The sequence below is a fragment of the Otolemur garnettii genome, unplaced genomic scaffold, assembly GCF_000181295.1.
Source record: "Otolemur garnettii isolate 467f Iridium unplaced genomic scaffold, OtoGar3 scaffold00012, whole genome shotgun sequence".
Taxonomy (NCBI): Eukaryota; Metazoa; Chordata; class Mammalia; order Primates; family Galagidae; genus Otolemur; species Otolemur garnettii.
Genome location: NW_003852407.1, coordinates 27,752,549 through 27,772,502, shown reverse-complemented (window position 1 = coordinate 27,772,502; position 19,954 = coordinate 27,752,549). Strand labels below are relative to the sequence as shown.

General features: G+C 48.4%; 1 protein-coding gene across 1 annotated transcript in view; it reads left to right on the top strand.

Moving 5' to 3' along the window:
• The window catches only part of CABLES1 (Cdk5 and Abl enzyme substrate 1), a 102,033-nt gene that overhangs the window by 64,522 nt on the left and 17,557 nt on the right, over positions 1-19,954 (top strand). Inside the window, exons 5-7 of the mRNA XM_023510249.1 lie at positions 13,088-13,184; positions 14,081-14,237; positions 15,330-15,433. Of these exons, the coding sequence (XP_023366017.1) occupies positions 13,088-13,184; positions 14,081-14,237; positions 15,330-15,433 (358 nt within the window). The remainder of the gene's footprint in view (positions 1-13,087; positions 13,185-14,080; positions 14,238-15,329; positions 15,434-19,954) is intronic.

Below are 19,954 nucleotides of genomic sequence, written 5' to 3'. Positions count from 1 at the left end.
TCATTGTTGTTTGGCGGCCCGGGCTGGATTTGAACCCGCCACCTTAGGTATATGTGGCTGGCGCTTTAGCCACTTGAGCCACAGGCGCCGAGCCGGGGTCCCTTTTCTTACTGACACGGTATATCCAGTCCTGTGTGGTACAGGGGAAGGACAGCTGGGGACACCAGTGACTTCTTCTAGGAGACCAGGCCTTGGAGTATCATAGACTGTCGTGGGCCCATCACTCAGCCCTCCTGAGTCCCAGTTCTCTCATCTGTAAAATGGGGATGTTTAACTAGACTCTCCAAAGATCCCATGTGCTCCTCCACCCTTCAAGAAGGGTGTCCTCCTTCTTGTCAACACTGCCGATGCCAAAGTGGTAAGCCCTGTTGAACAAGGGACTTAGGAATGAGACATGCTGTTCATCTCCCCATCTGTCAACAGCCAGCAACTTCTAGAGCTCATTCCTGAATAATCAGTTTTTTGTTTTTTGGTTTTGTTTTTCAGTTTTTGGCTGGGGCTGGGTTTGAACCTGCCATCTCCGATATACGGGGCCAGAGTCCTACTCCTTTGAGCCACAGGCACCGCCCTGAATATTCAGTTTTTACAGATTAGAAATTTTTCAAAAATATGCAGATCTGGTCCCTTACTACAGTTTTATTAGTTGCATCCTTTTCTGGCGTGGGCCATAAGGACAAAGGCTTTAATACCCTGGACTTGACAACAATGGGAGATGTTTGGGGTCATTTTGCATGCCTCGAGGATTGTACTATGCTGATAATAGGATCATTCCCAAAGTGATCTCTGGAGCTGCTACTTTAAGCAGACTGCCCAGTTATTTAAAAACTGCCACAGTCTTCTAACTGCTCTCCCTGCCTTTGGTTTATAGGTATAGATGTTTGGGGAAAGAGCCTATTTCCTTAGGATTAGCTGGGAGTGTGGTCAAATATTTGTGCAAACATGATCGGGTAGCAGTTTATCTTCCCAACAGCCTCATACAGTTGATGCCAGTATTATCATCTTACCTGGGGAGGCGGGGGCTGGGAGAGGCCTAACACTGCCCCGGGGTGGGAGGTGAAGGCAGGCAGTGTGGCTGCAGCTCTGCTGTGCGAAGTTCACTGTTGGAGGCCAGCTCAGCCCACAGAGGCCAGCCTGAGAGTGCCCAGTGTGTTCCCTTCACGATCACCCCCTGAGGGCCAGGCTGGCTGGCTGAGGACCAGAGCTGACTGGTGTGCACCCTGGTGATGGTGGCGTGTGCCACATGAAGGCCACTCCCGGGACCCCAGTGGCAGAACTGCTGGGCGGTGGCACTCAGAAGGTGTAGAGGTTGCTGGTTTATCCCGTAGGTACAGATGCTCCCAGGGCAAACCCCAAGCATCTCTGGGTGGAGTCTTGAGTGAAAAATAATCTGCATATTTTCCCCCCTTTCATCTCTAGACTAGCAAGACATGTGGACAGTGGGGAGCTGGTGACACTCTCAAGGTGCCTGCGTGGTATTGGTGCACTGGCTGCCCACAGAGGTGTTGGGGTTTCCTGGCTCCAAGCCCTGACCTGCTGCCTACAGGGGTCTTCCCAGCATCTTCCCGTGCAGCCCAGCTCTCTCCCTCGCACCACCAGGAAGCGAGTTAGGGACTGGTAAAGGTCTCTCTCATGTCTGGGCACCATGCATGAAAACTTGAGAAAGGGGACAAAACAGCTCCATTAGAGGGTCACTGGTCACGGTAGCAGACACGGCTTCATTTCACAACAGGATCTGTGGCAGTGCTTTGGAAAAAACTGAACTTTCTTAGCTGCTCATAAGATAGTGTTTGATTTACGGTTTGCTTGGCCATGACACTTTGGGAAATCATCTGTTAAGTAAAATGTAAAACGAGATGCTTCTAATAACTGTGCTTTATTCTGTCTGTTCCTTGACTGTAGGAATTCAAAGTCTTGCCTATAGCGTGGACCCCTGGTGGCCCTTAGGGACATAGAGGGGTGGAGCACAGGGTAGTATATTCTCAGTGTCTTGAGTTGCAGACAGTAGGGTCCTCTCTGGTGGATGGAGTGGGGCGGTAGCTTTTAGATAACTCGTGGAATCTCTAGGACGGAGAAACCAGCAGACACCCCAGAACCATCCACGCTTTCTCCTGTGGAAACACTGCCCTGGGGCCCTGTTCCCAGCTGGCCGGAAGTTCTCCTCTCCCCAGGGATATTCGCTTCCACCTCCAGGTTTCTCCTTTTCAGAGCCAGCCCCCCCCCCCGGGAACCCATGCTGGATATTATGAGCTAGTCTGTGGTCTCTGCCGCAAGAGTTCACCAAAGATTCCACCTGCCCCGAAACCAGTTCCGGGAAGGCCACTGCAGAACCTGAACCAAGGAGAACTCAAGGCCCTGATCCAGCCTCAGCCCAGCAGGGAGCCCTCCCCCCAAGACAGATTCCAACCAGTCCCCAGAGATGTGCACACAGACTTCCAAACTGCAGGAGCTCCAAGTTCAGCTGTGCACAGTGGGCAGCACCACCTGTCCTGCCGCCTGTGCTCTGGGCCTGAGCACCTGTCTCTGCCTGCTCAGTGCTGTGCCTCAGTACCCCTGGGATACCTCTGACCTCAGCTCAGATCTGTGATTTCAACACTGTTTAGGAAAACAGGGCCAAAGTCAGACGTGGAGCACTGTGCCCCTGGTGGCTCCGCTCTTGTCCTTTTTCTCATTAGAGGCTCAGTCCCCCCATACACACACATAAAGTCTCCCTTGTGACATAACAGTGACAGAGCCCTTTAGGCTGTGACCTCCGCTGTCCTCTTCAACTCTGGCTCCCCGCTTGCTTAGCTCCTCAGGGCCCTGCTTCTTTCTGAATGGGTCTGTCATATCCACAGTATGACCCAGAAAGTTTCTAAGCCTAAACGACGAAAAAGGGTGTCAAGCCACACCTAGACTCAGACCAAAGCCCAGCTGTTTGCCCTGCCCAGCCTCACTGGCCAGGTGATTCTCCCTCTCACTGGTGCACAGCTGGTCCCCCTGCCTGACCTCACTGGGTGCACAGCTGGTTCTCCTGCCCGGCCTCACTGGCCAGGTGATTCTCCCTCTCACTGGTGCACAGCTGGTCCCCCTGCCTGACTTCATTGGTGCACAGCTGGTCCCCCTGCCTGACCTCACTGTGTGCACAGCTGGTTCTCCTGCCTGGCCTGACTGGCCAGGTGATTCTCCCTCTCACTGGTGCACAGCTGGCCCCCCTGCCTGGCCTCACTGGGCGCACACCTGGTGCAGCTCTCCTGTGGCTTTGCCAGCTCTACAAGTCATACATGCCATGCACCTTCAGAACCGCTCACAGACGCTTGCACCCTGACTGGTAAACCCAAGAATGCCAGGAGCTTTTCACCAAGGTCACACCTGGCTCTGCAGTCTCTGCCTGAGCCCCGTTGGTGTCAGGTCTGCTTATCTAGTCTGTCAGCTTAGGTGGTCTAGACTTGTCGAAACCAGCAGCATGTGGCCCAGATGTAAGTGATCAACAGCCCTGTTGTTTTTTTTTGTTTGTTTTGTTTTTGTTTGCTTGTTTTTAGGAGACAGAGTCTCGCTTTGTTGCCCTTGGTAGAGTGCTGTGGCATCACAGCACAGCCCTGTTTTGAGCAGAACAATTCATGACTTTCCTTTTATGTGTAGTGCTTTTGCTTATTGGGATTGAATCACAGAGTAAGAAGAGGGCAGTTTTCCCAGGCTTGGTTCTGCGGAGAGTGAGGAGCTCTGTCCTGTCCCTGGAGTCCCACTCTGTCTGGTGTGAACTGACACCCTGCCTCAGTCCTCCTCACCACCACCCATAGGCTAGTCCTCACTGCTGGGCCCTTGCTATAGAGCCCAGCACAGCCACCTGTATAGGTGCATGTGGGTGGGAAGTGGCAGAATATACTGGCAGGCTCAGATCGAAGAGTAGCTGTGGGTTGTGCTCCTTTCAAATATCAGCCATTGACACTGGAGCCCCACTAATCATTACCAAGGATCATAACAACAGACCTACGGGCTGAGCTCAATGAACCAAAATTTCTTCCAAGGACGCGAAAGCCCTTCCTGGACATACGGGCACTTCTCCTTCCACTTCCCCTTCGGGTGTTCCCGTGCTAATTCCTTAAAGGATTCTTAAAGGGGAAGATGATTCAGGCAAGTCAGTTCAGTTGAGCTGAGTAATGAGAAGCAAACTTAGAGAGCTGGAAGAAATTTGACCATTTGTTGGTTTTGACCTTTTTATTTTTAAGCTGCAGAAGCCATTCTTTCAACTCAGGTGTACCCAGAACCCTAATAAATAAAATAGCTAGCCATAGAACTGTCCTGGAGGCCTGGGAGTGGGAAACAGGAAGCCCACTCCTCCCTTCCACCCCGCCTCATGCCTTACATCCCTTACAGGGGGAACCACATTCCTTACATCCATCCTTGCCCTCACAACAATGGGCATCTGAGGCTGTAGAGGCAATGGTGCCTGGGAACCAGCTGGTGGTCAGGCAGAGTCATCAGTCCTGGCAAATTAGCCTCGCTGATCCCAGGTTCACTCTTCTGTTAAGATAAAATTGACCACAAGGTCAACTTCAGAGAGTTCAGAGGCCATTAAATCAAATGTTTTACGTATGAAAACTGAGCACCCTGCCAGGAGGTACTAGATACCCACAGTGTTAGCTTAGTCCAGTTGTCTGGTCATAGAGCTATTTTACTGCTCTTTCTAGACGTGCTCCAACATAGCACATCCTCGTCTGGTTCATGATGAGTCTGCCAGCAGTACAGTCCTACAAATGCAACGAATTCATCTTGGGATCTGCTTCTGTTTGATTTTTTGTTTTCCAGTGGTACATGCTGCTTAAAGAAAATTTGAAAAACACATAAAAGATAAAAATTACTGAGCCTTACTTCCTAAACAAAGCCAGTCTCAACATTTTGGTCTACTTCCTTCCAGTCTTTTTTCCCCCCTTGTATACGTCTTTGGAACGTGAGGAGATGGTTGTTTTGCTTTGATCTTTCCTCCCAAATCCCACCTTTCAAAACAAGCTAGTAGAATCCTGTTACAGAGAAGAGGAACAGATGTTGCCCATCTTTTCCACTCTAACTGTAACATCAAACCTTCCCATAGCTGTAAACACCCTTCTCAGATGAAGCTTGTAAATTATGCTATTTTCTGGGAAGAGTCCCAGCCCTAAACCAGCTTCTCTTTCCTCAGCTCACAGTTGCCAAGGCCAGCCTGAATCTTTTTTGCCTTTTATCCACATTAGTCACGGCCCTCTCTTTTCTAGTGTGGATTTGCGGTTTGGCTTGGCGACCCTCCACTCACTAGGCAAGTTGCAAGCAACTTTCTGGAATCTCCTAAATAGGTGGAGCCCACTTAGTAACCAGTTTGTCCAACACCTCAACCTGAGACCCCGCTCCAGCCCCTACCCTGTTCTCCTGTGCCACCAGCATGGGACCAGCCATGGAAAGCCTGGGAGCTGCAAAGGAATTTGTGGATTTAGATGTAGAGAAAAGGAAGAAATTGTGGAAAACAGGAATAGCTTAGGGGAAAGGATCCCAGAGTTCTATGAAGGAAAAGGAGGGTCAGAGAAGGTGGAATGCTGTAAACTTGACCTTTACCCTGTTGCTTAAGGTTAGCCCCAGCCAAACCAGGAAACCAAGAGAGAGATTCCACTTCCTCTTGTTGCTCTACCCTCTTATACCCTCTGACCTTTGCTCCTATGACCCAACCTCTTATTTGTGCTTTCGGGCTGCTTCAGTTACATTTTGGGCTGAAAGAGCCTTGTATGGGCTCATCTCCAATTATAACGTTGCATAAATGGCAGTGGAGTTCTGAGCTTCAGACTGCCAACTCAGGAACTTCCCACTGATGAGTGAGGGCTGCAGGCATTATATTGACGGCTAGTCCCAGGATTGTCCCTGTGCACCAGCAACTGAATGTTCTTGATTTCCTGAAATAGGCACACAGGTAGGTTATTTCTGTCTATGGATCTAACCAGAAGAAAGTAGAAACAAACTTAGTTAACTTGTGTTTGGGAGTTATGTGAAATAGCCAAACCACTTTATTCCAGCAACAACCTCTCATGATGCCTATGTAGGCACGGACCGTTTAGGTGACCCCGCTGGGTGGAGTGGCATTGCTGGATTAGCTTCCTAGAGCATGGCTTCCAAGTGGAGGGCAAGGTGTCTCTGGGGGTGTGTTTTGAAGTTGTCAACCGCTTCCACGTGGTGTTTCTGTGGGCATTTTGGCATTCGGGCCATTCAGATGAAGTCATCTGCTTGAGTCCATTTCCTGAGTGCTGATCATTTTGTGACACAGAGGAACAGCAACCATCTTCTATTCTTAGAGCTTTTAAGCCTCCATGCCCCTTTCTCCCCACCCACTTTTCCCCAGAAAATTTTCGTTGTGGAAAATTACACATTCACAAATTGTGTTTCTTTCCTCACACTGAGCGTATTCCCACACAGAGCCGGATTCTGGAGTGATCTCATGGATGAATCATGCCATTATCCGGCTGTTTATAGGAGCTGCCTTTAGACAAAGATTTTGGTGTAAGCTACATTAAGACCTCTTCATTGTGTGCCATTTGCCCCTGGGGGGAGGGGCAGGCACTGGCTATTGATGAAGTGCTGAGTGTGAGAGACACAGGACTCCTAGACTCTAAGCTGCTTTTGATTGAACTTGCCTCCTGTCATGTGGGCCTTGTTCACTGACACTGCCTGGAGGTGGAAGATTCTGCTTGATGGAAGCAGGCCCACCCGACCCAGGATGGCAGCTGCCCTGTATCTGAAGAGGTCACAAATGGGACTTCTCAACCTGAGATAAGTACCGTGTCTTTGAGTTCTAGTGGATGTATAATCTCTTAATTAAAATTAGTTCAGGAGGGGTATTTCCTTTCCTAATCCAGCTTTCAGGCTTTGCTTTCTGTGCAGGAAATCTCTTCCTGTCTCTTTATTCTTTGTGAAGGGCCTAGAAATCCTGTTAATATTTAATTGGCTTTTAAATGATTGACACATCAAAGTGTTCAACCTATTGTTGTCCTTTAAAAAGCAAGTGTCCAGTACAGCTCCTGGCTGGCATTCGGAGGTCTTAAGCCGAGAGCACCATCAGAGAAATGACCCTGGCCCGAAGTCAGGACAGCCCCATCTTGGGAGCAGAAGGACCTGGGGCCTCATTTATTACATCACATACACTTTTTCCATCTACTGCCCAGGTGTTAAGTATGTCAGTCTTACGTGGACATGTTTTCAGAGTAATACTCATTCATCATGCTCCTGAGGGAAGCACCATAGCTTGCCTGAGCGTCTCATTATGTAACAGGGAATCCTATTTTCCCATCGAGATCCTTCCCATTGCGTTATGACTCAGTGGGCAGCTGTCTGGGCCTTTGTCGGTGAACCACAGGAGAGGAAACTAAAAGACGTTTTACAAACAAATCCAGAGTTGGCCATTTTATGTTTAATAGTGACCTAGGTAATCCCCTAGATATCTAGATTGGCCATCTGCTGTGATCAGATGACTCCAGTTCTGCTTATGCTGGGGAAGCCAAAACTAAGACGGGGTCCAGGGGGTTTCCAGCCATGAAGGTACAGGCTTTCAAGGAAGGCCGTGTGAAGTAAATTCCAGTGCTGTCCTATGAAAGATAAGTTTGTACCCCCAAAATGAACCAACCTGTTGTTCTGCCCCTTGCTGGACTATGTCCCCAAATGCACTTTGTTCACCTGTTTCAATCCCCTCACCTCCTTTAACTCCCCCACCCCCCTCTTAACCCCTTTCCGCACCCCCATGGTCCAGTTCTAAACCTCAGCCTTTGTTTAAAAAAAAAAAAAAAAAACAACTTGGAGTCCTGCATAGACTGAGAAATCAGCTCTTTTACGTATACAGGTCTAAGTTGCAGCCTTGTGTATCACTGAGATACACTGAGAAGGAATCAGAACCTCGTGTTGTCCGAGGTTCCTTGCCAGTGGTCCAGTTAGGGTGTCTGCAGAAATGAGATCATTTCCTATAACCTGACTAACCCAGTACAGCAGTTAAGTCTTAATATGTGCAGTTTGGACAATATCCATGTATGGCATTTGAACTTGCCTCTGTTTCACTTTTAAAAGGAGATAGAATATAAATAAATTAATTTGAACTCTAGATGTATCTGGGAAAAACAATAATCTTCTAGGCTTTACAAAGAAATTGAAAAGTCCAACTTCAGTTTGCTTTTAATTACTTTCAGCTGCAGTTCCCCATTCCCCAGCTCTATCTTCTGGTGCTGGAGGGTTAATGCTGGCATTTGAGCCAAACAATATTTCTATTTTTATATACCATTTTAATGAGAATTCAGAACAATGATCTTAGAAGGAAAACATGAAGATTTTATGACTACTCCACTGAGACTTCTACTTAATTCTTTCTCACTGGAGTTTTTTAAAAGATTCTTTTTGGATGACTTTACACCATTCACAGTTCCGTTCTGCAGGCAACTCCAGCCTTGTGGGCTTCTGAAAGGGTGTAGGAGAGCTGAGACCTTGGGTGTCCTGCTTGGCACTCACACAGGTCTGAGCAGTTACCTGGTCTGCAGTATTAGATGGCACAACGTGAAGTTGCTGTTTATGTAGGTCAGATCCCACCAAAGCATGACAATTTCATGTGATTCCTCTTAATATCAGGAAGTGTCAGTGACATTTAGCGGAGCACTTAGCTGAAAAAAACAACCCAGAGATGTTTGTCAGCCTCTTTGTGAAAGATGTATTTTTCAGAACCTGAGAGTCTTAATATGTACAAATTCAAAAGCTGTGAAAAGAAACTGTCATTGTTAGAAATGGCTTGAATGAGACGTTCTTCGTTTTCTGTGGACAGGTGGCTGAGCCTGCATCTGTGTACTCACATGCTCTGAATCCACCCCCCACACGCAGAATGGCAGCCCCCAAATTAGTAATAACCTCTCCCAGAACCTGAGAGAGGAAAAAGTATAGAAAAGTATGCCCTCAGCCACCAGAGAGCGGTCAGAGCAGTTAAGTTTTGAAGTATGACTATAGTGGAAATGAGTAGCTTCAGGGGGCAAGAAATACCTCATTTATGCCAATTACCCGGGCTCACGCCTGTAATCCTAGCACTCTAGGAGGCGGAGTGGATAGATTGCTTGAGCTCAGGAGTTCAAGACCAGCTTGACCAAGAGCGAGACCCTATCTCTACTAAAAATAGAAAAACTATAAAAAAATTTTTTAAAAATGAAAAAAAGTCAGGCACGATGGCTCACACCTGTAATCCTAGTACTCTGGGAGGCTGAGGCAGGTGGATTGCCTGGTTGCTGTGAGCTATGGCAGCACTCTACCCAGGGCAACAGAGTGAGATTCTGACCACTCCCACCCCCCAAATAAAACCTCATTTCTTCTTTTAACTCACTACTAGTCCCCTTTCTACAGGGCTGAAGGGGAATTCAAACTCAGTTACCACTGGGTATCCTCCTCCCCTTCACCAGAATTATGTGAAGAAGGGCCTGGGGTCTCCTGTAATGCCTGGGGTTTAGGGCCACATGCTGGTTATTGTTCCTCAGTGGGCCTTGGCACTGCCAGAAACCATTGCTCCTGCCCCCATGACTCTCCAGGCAAAAAGCTCTGCTACTCTCTGCCACCTGTGCAATGTGAACTTTTATTGTGACTGGGAGCAGATGGGGTGCAGGGCGTCAGTCCCCTTTGATCACAGACCCCATGGACATCACTTCCCTCCCCACTGAGGGTCATCCTGTGACGCTTCTCCATCTGCAGGGCCCAGAGGTCATGGGCAGCAAAATGGCCAGGCCACTTTGGAGAAGAAAACTATGAGACCAGATTCAAGCCATTAGCCACCTGTGGCTCTGTTACCTTGCCATAGGAAGTTCTAAATTAATGGCAGCCAAAGTCCTGACAAGGAAACATTGGCACACTGTCAACCAGCAATTTTATGCAGAAGCTATCCTATGTCACCAAGTATTACTCCGTGACATGAAGAATCCTTTTACAATATTGTATGTTGTCCTGTGTTTTTAAAATTGCAGTAGCTAATGCGAGTGCAAACCCAAGCTAACTTGTGATCAGTCACCAACGTTTGGGTGTTACTAATGACCTGTCAGCAGTGTGTTAAGAAGACGCTTAGTCTGGTGTGTTAAGAAGACGCTTAATCTGTACAGCTGTCGCTAGCCACGTGAGGTTTACATTTAACTAAAATTGAGTAAGATGAAAAATTCGGTTCCTGAGTTAACTGGTCACGTTTTAATCGTTCCAGTGTCATGTGTGGCCGCTGTATGGGACAGGGCAGGTAAGGGTGTCTTCATCTTTGCACAAAGCTCTGTTGCAGGGTGCTGGTCTGTAGTGAGACTTGTGTGTCTCCAGGAGCAGTTGAGGGTGGACCCAATAGCGTGGCCTAAGTGATTTAGAAAGCAGCCTGATGTAAGTGGAAAGCCAGTGCAAAGTGTTACCTGGAGCAGGTCTCATTAACTCAAGAGATGGCTTCCCCTTGGGGCGGGGGGCGGGGAACCCTGCCTGGCCCTTTTCCCCTTCTCTGTGCTCCCAGGCGTAGCTCAGGCACATGGGTCTAAGAACCCCTATGTCTTTATATCAGATTTGGGGTTTATCTCATGGAGAGGAAATCTTGGATTTTAGATGAGCACATAAAGTATGTTTTTCTTTAGGGCAGTGGTTCTCAACCTGTGGGTTGCAACCCACAGGAACTGTGTTAAAGGGCTGCGGCATTAGGAAGGTTGAGAACCCCAGCTGTAGGGCTTCATTTCCCTTGGAGGAGGCACCAACAAGAGGGGTGTGGGAAGAGGCAGGGCTGGTGTGGTTCTTTTAATCCACTATTAGTCTCCCTTCTACAACCATGATGTGCTCGCTTCACAGCGAGGAGACAGCTGGCCAGGGCAGGGCTGCCCCGGGGAAGCAGCGAGCCTGCGAGCAAATGGAAGACAGATGAAACGGGCATGGTGGAAAAACACCCGTGTTCCAACGTGCCATCTGTAGAAACCAGCACCTGTGGGGCAGCAGAGATCCCACCTACCTCTGCTCAGTAAATATTTCCTTGGGCATCTTTACCTATCAGACATCATGCAGGCAGGATGCCAGAGTGGAAGGGGACTGTGCTCCTGCCTGCAGCCGGCTCTCCATCTGGGAATGCTCTTAATATAGCCTATTTTCATATTCCTTATTTCTCTTGGCCTTCTCACCCCATGAAGATATTCCCTGCTTTTTATTAATTTCAGCCGTAAATAACATTCTCCATCTGGCAAAATGGAAACAAGGAGAAAATTGGGAGTTAGGAATTTGGGGAACGCTCTTGCTGGGTTTGGCTTTGGGAAAGCAGGAAGTCTGTGGAACTAAGCTGTCACAGGTCCTTGAGTGAAAGGGAAGAGACTGCTGTTTTTGTCACAGCTCCCTCCTGTCCTGCCTGTGGTCAGCCCCTGACTTCCCACCCACCAGAAGCTTTATTTTTTTGCCCCGTTGCCTTGTTCAAGTTTGTGCTTTATAGACATTTCCCTACGTTAGCGCCCTGAGGCATTCTCCTCCATCCTAAATTGCTTTAAGAAGTCTGAGAATGGTCCTGGCAGCAGGTGGAGCAGCAGGGTGGATTGTCTTGTGGTGTGAACAGAGGGTTGGTCATTGGCTTCATTTCTGAATAATTTTGGTGTTGATTCCAAAAGGGGCTCCAGAGATGTTCTGAGTAAGGCACTCCCACGGCCCCCCAGGGAGAATGGACACTTGATGCAGAAGGTCTTGGGTATTTATTTTGAAAAACTTTCAATAATTGAGCTCTGTATTACAGGTAGGATAAGGGAGCCAGTTCATCCATGGAATGCCCGCAGACTGGGATGCTGGCTTGATGGAGCAAGAATTTCCTTCCGTTTGGGGGTGGCTTTCTTTTCTCTCTCTTCCCCATTACAGGCTCACTTTATCCCTCTGTCTCTTTTTCCCTGATTACCTTTGTCCAGGAGCAACTTGTTGCCTTCACCTTGTATTTGTCCTTGCCTAGGACAACCTCTGGACATTGTGCCTCTGCTCAGGCCATACCACATGTCTGCTGTCAGTCTGAGAGTGGCTTTGACTAATCAGCACTGGGTATCACAGAGACAAAAGCTGAAAGACAGTCATTCCCAAATGTGGCTGCAATTTAGAATCCCCTGGGAGCATCTGAAATTCCTGATGCCCAGGTTGCATCCTATGCTGACTGAATCAGAATGTCTGGGGGCAGGAGCCAGATGGCCATTTGTTAGAGATCCTCAGGTAATTCTTATAAGCAGCAGAATGTAAGGATTTCTGCAAGGGCAGGGTGTGGTTCTGGAGCAATGTGAGTAGTCAGTGTGCCCACACGTCTTGCATCTCCAAGGCAAAGTGACATACGACAAAGAGCATTGGATACAAAATCAGGCTCTCTAACCTACTGCGTGGGTGACCTCAGAAAGCTGTTTACCTACTCTGGGCCTCAGTTTCCTCCTCTGTAAAATAGGGTCATAACAGTAGTACCTTTCTTCTAGGACCATCTTAAAGAACCAAAGAGATGATGTGGAAATGGCCAAGTGCTATATAAATGCTTATTGTTGCTGGAGATTACTATTTTATAAAAAGATATTCGTTTTCCAGGTGGCCTGGCAAGGTAGCAGGGGTTGCTACTATCACATTATATTCCTTCTTCCCCCTAGTAAATCTGATAGCTGCTTAGAACAAGAATTTTTTTAATTAAATCATAGCTGTATATATTAATGCAATTATGGGGTGCAATGTGTTGGTTATTTCTCCCTTCTAAGAAAGGGGAGTGGCAAGGAGAGCAGGTCTCATCTAACATTAGAAGAACCCAGTGGCGACAGCCCCCGAGAACTGTTGCCTTACAGTGCTCAGGGTCTGTCCTAGATTCCTAGTCCTCACTGGCCACCTGTAGGAAGGGACACCTGTAAACCATGGGCTTCCTCTTCAGGCTTTCAGTTCAGCTGGGTTTCATTTATGTCACGAAGCAGAACTGCCCACAGAGTCCCCCCTGGCAAGCCCTCGAGAGGGGACAGAGGACTCCCTCCTGCCAGGGCCCACGGTCATTTTTGTCAGTGTCACTGTGCTGTCTCGTGCAATAAGCATCATCGTGGCTCTTTGGAGTGCACACAGAAGCATTTTTCCCTCTGGCTTGTCCTCCTAGGGATTTGAAGTTGGATGGAGGGAGACAGTCAGCTGGCGCCGTGAGCTTGAAAGAGATCATTGGTCTGGAAGGTGTGGAGCTGGGTGCCGATGGGAAGGTAAGGCTGCCTGGCATCCGGTATGGGCAGGGTCCTGGGCATGTGGTGCCAGCCACCCCAGCTTCCATGGTGGCATGATTCAGTGGCAGTGTGGGGGGAGTTCCCAGAGCACGTGTGTTTCTTTGCCAGTGCTGTTTACAACTGAATGAGCCATATTTACTAGCATCTCACACACACACACACACACACACATATGTTCCAGGGTGGAGTGATGGGTGATTTGAACATCCATTAACTATCTGTGTCAACAAGCAACATTTAGGGTATTTGAAACCATTTTACCTTCCCTTGGTCCTGAGAAGCTAAGAGTCACTCAGCTTGACACAGTGACCATTGAACAACAGCAATAGGAGTGTCCGTTCCTTTCATCCACGTGTAGTCGGCTTCAGGGCTAAAGTCTCAGGAGTGAAAGGCTGAAAGGTGAACTTGACCTTTTTGTGCTGGGTCCACATAAAACTTGCTTATGGCAAGGATGCAAGTGTTTCTTAGGGAAACTGTCCCAGGGTGGTTCATTTGTGAGGCAAATGCAAATTTGGGATGGCAAATGCTTCCTCTACCCACTCCCAGAGCAGCTGGTCTCTCTGCGCCTGAGTGATCGTCTTTGAGGTCAAGATGTAGCGAAGGTCTGGATGAGGTGCTTTTGTCAGATACATTCATATTTCTGCCACGACACAGGAATAGTCAGACAAAGTGGGATAAATGAAAATTGCACCTAGCCCAAAGTCAGCTCGGACTAGAAGTCAGCAGAGATAAGTGCCAAATCCAATGTCATTTTTCAGATCTCATTGGATTTTAAAATTGCAAATTGACTTGAACTTTTGCTTAATCAGAATGCAGACCTTAGCATTACCTGGGATTAATCACTGGCCTGTATTTGTCTCCACCTTTTATTTTAGACTGTTTCCTATACCCAATTTCTGTTACCCACAAATGCCTTTGGAGCCCGGAGAAATACCATAGACTCCACCTCCTCCTTCTCCCAGTTCCGTAACCTGAGCCACCGCAGCCTCTCCACAGGCCGGGCGAGCAGCACCCAGGGGAGCCTCGACACAGGTAACCTCGGTCCACCAGGGCCAGGGAGCTCGTGGCAGGAGGTGCTCCTGTGTACCATGTGCATTGGTCTCCCTGGGGTGCAGCCTAGAGGACAGGTTCCTGGAGGACAGGTTCCTGCAGGCCATGTGACTTTCAGGAAAGCCTGATCTCCAGCCCCATGGGCGCTCAGCCAGGCCACAGGTGATCTCTCTGATTAGAAGCCTCCATTACTGACTGCCTGAGCTTCCACACTGAGAAGTGCCCAGGCCGTCTGCACCAAGCAGAGGTGGCTGGATCTTCCACCTTTTCTTTAGCCACTCAGCTTCTCTTCTCAGCCAACCGTAACCTGGTTCTGTCCTGCATTTTCATAGAGCTCTCAAGTTTGACATTTTTTTTTAAATATTCGGGCCCTGAAGTTCAGGATCAGTGTGAGAGTTACCTTTGCAATTACCATACTGGGTGAGCTGAGTTGGCGGCTAAAGGAAGACTTGTGTGCTTGCAGCTCTCCCTGTACAAACCCCTATAAGAATTGATACAAGGGAGAACACTTTGGATGAAGCCGTCCTGGTTCCACTCTCAGAGAAATTTCAGGTGAATGTGATGTTCCCTCGGTTTACCCACGTGCTGAGTTCTGAGGCCCCGACCTAATGTCTGGCCACCTCTGGTTATTTCCAGCTGTGTGCCTTGGTGGCCGCTCTGATTTGTGTTCATATCAGTAGGCTGCCTAGAAGCATCCGCAGCAAGCAGGTGTAGCTGCTCAACTGGCACCACTTGACTCTGCTAACTTGGTCTGCAGCCTTAGGAAAGGAGCCTCTGGAGGGCCGCATGCTATAATCCGCAAATGCTTTCTGCATTCTGCATGCCATATGAAGCAGGAGATTAATACATAAATTCTCTGAAAAGGTAAAAGGTGTCAGAAAGTCAAGAATTTGGCAAACCCTGTTGAGGGGGGCAGTATATGTCCTTGGCCTGCAGAGAGGTCTACCAAAAGTCAGCAAGTGGTGACGCTTGGACCCAGCCCTTTTTCAGTCTAACAGTACTTGGCATCCTCCCAGCTGCCTCTGCTTTGGAGGGTGCAGGGCCCCTAATTATCGTTTTACATGTGATCTTCAGGTAGTGACCTGGGAGACTTTCTGGACTATGACCCAAATCTCTTGGACGACCCCCAGTGGCCTTGCGGAAAGCACAAACGCGTTCTGATCTTTCCTTCGTACATGGTGAGTAGCTTCGGATGCTCATCTCGCCTGCCCCTTCAGCAGGGCTGGGAGGTGTCTTACTTGCACTCACAGGACAGGCTGGGGCTTGTGCAAAGACTGCTTTGCCTAGCGGACCTTACCAAGGCACTACAGTGCATTACTTCCAGAAGGCCCAGTACCCAGAGTTCTGCTGGTCGCCTGGCCCAGAGCCCAAAGTTCTGCTGACTTTCTGGGTACTGGAAAAGTCTGGGTTGCTGGTGTCTGTGAAATCACCAGCTCAGGTTGGGGGAGACCCTCACCTCCGAGGGGGCGTGTAGAAGGTCAGATGTCCACAACCCACACCAGGGGATGACCAGGCTTGTGCCTAGAGTGCTGAGTTCTAGTCCAGCTCTTTCTAGAGCTCCATGATGATGTGGGCCTCCATGTGCATTCTGAGCAAACATTTGGCACCCGGCTCAGGATGACAGAATTATCTCCTGGGAAAGTGAAAGTAGGACACTGTGGGTGTTAAATTCAAACCCTTTCTCTGCTGGTTTTTTTTTTTTTTTAATGAACTCTTCCTGTTTTTCCCTTTGTGTAATTTTGGTTTCTGCTTTTGGCTGACCACCATTTCCCACCATTGTGGGCCGCTGTTTCTCCAGACAACAAATGTACATGGGGGGTCCCATGTACATTCTTTGGGCAGACTTGCCCAACCTAACTCAGGGGCAAGAAGAGTCCCAGCTGCTGCAACAGAAGGGGAGAGCCAGGCTTTCGCAGGAAACTGATTGCCCGGGCCTGCTATGCCCAGCATCAGGCGGGAGGGCTCTAACCCAGAATGTCCCCACTGCCTCCTGGCTTCCTGCATCCTGGCCCATAGCCAGGCTCAGTGGGGCAGCACAGCCGAGCACTTCCTCCCCTGGTTCCCTCCCTCCTGTACTCCAAGCTAGTGCTATTCTCAGGAGCTCTGGCCTTAGAAGTGAGACTGAGAGCCTTTTTCTCTTCCAAGCTCTTGTGTCTGCAATAGCTGGTATGGGAACCAACTCCGAGTAGTCAGAGGGCACCCAGGTCTTCAGTCAGCTCAGCACTCTTATCTGTCTGTCAGAGAAGCACCAGGCAGAACATAGGCCTTCACCACTTACTTCCAGCACGTATTCTCTTGTGATCTGGCAGGCAGTCCAGAGGTCATCCTTTTGTGACACTTTGAGTTGGAATTCACTTAGTCCCTAGAGAACACCTTCGACTCACAGGCGGTTAGTTTAAAGTTGCCCTAGCCCATCCCCCATCTTCCAACACAGAAAGTGAAACCACAGCCGTCAGGAGTTACTTCTTTTCCATTCTGTGACCTGTTCATATTTTGAAAACCAGGACTTATTGATCTTCCCCAGAAGTTAGCACATAGTAAGTGTTCGATAAATGACCTGAATCATGGCCCTCGTTGTAAGGAGGGAGCAGCTGAGAGGCTGTCACGTACAAGGATGAGGATTCTTGAGATGGTTCACTGTTTTGTTTATTAAAGTTCACTAGACTAAGTAACCTGGGCAGGAAACTGTAGCGCCGGGAGTCCAAGAGAGGCTCTCGGAGTGACAGATGGGAAATGGAGGACCCAGGGGGAACCCCTGGCTCAGGGCTCTTTGTACTTTGCCTGGTAGTCACTGAAACAGAACTTCCAGCCTGAGGGTGGGACATGAACGTGATTCTTCAGGCCAACAGGCTAACAGATGTGTAGGTAACCGAGAGAACAAGAGGGCAAGCTACTTCTGATTGACACGGGGTGGCAGGAGCTCTCTTATAGACCTCTCGCTTCGTGATAACATCCACCTCCCCCTTTTTTAGGCCTAGGGTCAGACTGGTGCCACATCTGATTCTTCTGCCTGCAGTGATTTCACCATGCGCTTTGAGGTTCTGGGCTGCGGCGTTTGTGTGTGTGCACATGCACACTTACAATTCTTCCTCCTTGGACAGTGTGCTAGGAGACTTGCCCAGTCAGCACATATGTCCTCCCCTCCTCATTTTATGTTCCCAAGAGGATCATTTTTCATTTCACCGCGCTGGCTCTGCAGTCTGTGCTTCTAGTAATAGTCCATGTCTCAGAAAATAAAATTGCTCGTGAACTGCACTTTCCTGGTCAGCTCCATGAGATCCGCATCTGCTATGCTGGCCACAGATGTTCGTTGATAAAATTCACTTTTCAGCATCTTTATCTAAGTCAATGTTTTTCAACCTGTTTTATCTCATGGCACACTTGAACCTATAGTTAAACTTCCATGGCACACTTAAATTATGTTGATCAAAAAAAAGAGGAAAAATAAGAATATACTTAACTGCCTTGAACTTCTCTCTCAAATAATGTAAGTAATGACCTTTAAAAGTTTTTGTGGCACACCTAAGAGTCTCTTATGGCACCCCAGGTGAAAATCGTTGCTCTAAATTATTACAGTGCTTTCATTGTGTGTTGCAAGGGGCCTTGACCCAGTTTTCCAGAGATTTCCTTCCTAGAAGCAATCATGGGTTATAGGGCTATTCCTCTGGCATTGACATCGAAATTATAGGAAAAAGAGTAGGGTAAGGGGTCATTTTTATTTATTTGCGTTATTTCTGTGTGTTGGGGAATAATTATAGAGTAGGGCAATTCAACAAATACTGATTGAGGTCTTCCCTATGCCTGGGTAGGTGCTTTCTTATCCAGCAGAGAACCAACCAGCCACAGATCCATTCTCCTCCACCTTAGATAGAGAGTGGGGAAGTCTGGTGGGAGATGACTGGCGGAAGGATCAGAGGTGGGCTCCAGTAGGTAGGTCTCAAGGAAGGCGGCCCTGAAGAACGCACTGAAGGTGAGCATCCAGGGCTGAGAGGCAGTTCTTAGTAGGGAAAACCCAAGTGGGAAGACTCTGAATGTGAGAGAGATAGGTTGTGTGTAAAACGGATACTTCCTTTTTTTTTTTTTCTTTTTGAGACAGTCTTACTCTGTCACCCTGGGCAGAGTACTGTGGCATCATTGCTCACAGCAATGGGCTCTTGGACTCAAGTGATTCTCCCATCTCAGTCTCCTGAGGAGCTGGGACTGCAGGCACCCACCACAACACCTGACTATTTTTTCTGTTTTTAGTAGAGATAGGATCTCACTCTTGCTCTGGCTGGTTTCAAACTCCTGAGCTCAGGCTATCCACCCCCCTCAGCCTTCCAAAGTGCTAGGATTACAGGCATGAGGCACCATGCTTGAAATAAAACTGGTATTTATAACAGTAAAAGTCCCTGCCCCACTCTCTACACACATACAGAAGTGGGGAGGTCAAGCCCACACAACACCGGCCCAGACAGATCCTTCCGCCCCACTAACTTGGGCCCAGGCACCTGGGAGCTGCACCTGAAATAGTCCCTGGGCTCCTAAGTGGACGGTGAGTGCTGTAGGATTATTTGAGCCAGGTTGTTGAAGGCCTTGTTTGAGACCTGGGTCAGCCCATCTCTTTGTGAGAGGCAGGGTGCCCCTCCCTACCCCCCCCCAGCAGGTAGACAGCAGGCCTGTGGATCTGGGCCCTGCCCTTCAAGGGCTGGTTGAATGTGCAACACTGCCCACCCCCTAAACAGTGTCCCCAGGTACAGACCTTGGTCCCCACCAGGCCATCGGAAGCACCAGCCTAAACCATGCAAGTGTTGTCCAGTTTGGGGATGTCCTGTCTATGGAATTTCAGGCTCTAAGATGTCTGTGTGGACTCTGCAGACTCAAGCAACCCTTGAAGTGATGAGCTAATCCTTTCACCTAGTAGTTTAAGAGGTCAGAGAATCAAGTTGGTGGACTCATCCTAGAAAAAGTGTTACATACCTCGTTGCTGAATATCATGACTATAGTCACCTTCAAAGTACCCTCCTTGGGAAGCTGTGCACCCTTCAAAGCACTTTTGCTAGGATGGGTTTGCAAACTTAACTGTCCAGCCTCATATGTTCACTCAGATGCTCCTGTTTTATTTTTTTATTCAGAATTAATATGAAGGTACCAATGATTAGGTTACATTGTGTTTCAAAGGTAAAGTTCAAGTTGTAGTTGAGTCCTTCTTCTGGGGGTACTACCCTCACACTGCGCCCATCAGGTGAGAGCTCACCAATCCCTCCACCTCCCCTTTCCCTCCCCCACCCCTAAATATACTTGTATTATTCTCTCATATGGGCTTGTGGTTATTTTTTTGTTGGCTTCATATTGGTATCGAGTACATTGGATACTTGCATTTCCATTCTTATGATACTTTAAGAAGAATGACATGCACCTGTTTTAAGTATACAGTTCCATGAGTTCTGTAACCACCACTCTGATCCAGATAGAGAGCATTTCTGTCCCTGCAGGAAGTTCCTCCTGTCCACTTACCTTCCCTTCCTCTTCCCACAAAGGCAACTGTCTTCTGACTTGTGTCACCGCATTAATTTCACCTATTCTGGAACTTCACGTGCTTGGGATCACCCCGTAGGGACTTTTTTTTGTTGTTGTTGTTCCATCTTTCATATAACTTAATATCTGAGAGATTCCCCTGTGGTAAGTATGTCTGTTGTCCATAGTTTTTTGGGTTTTTT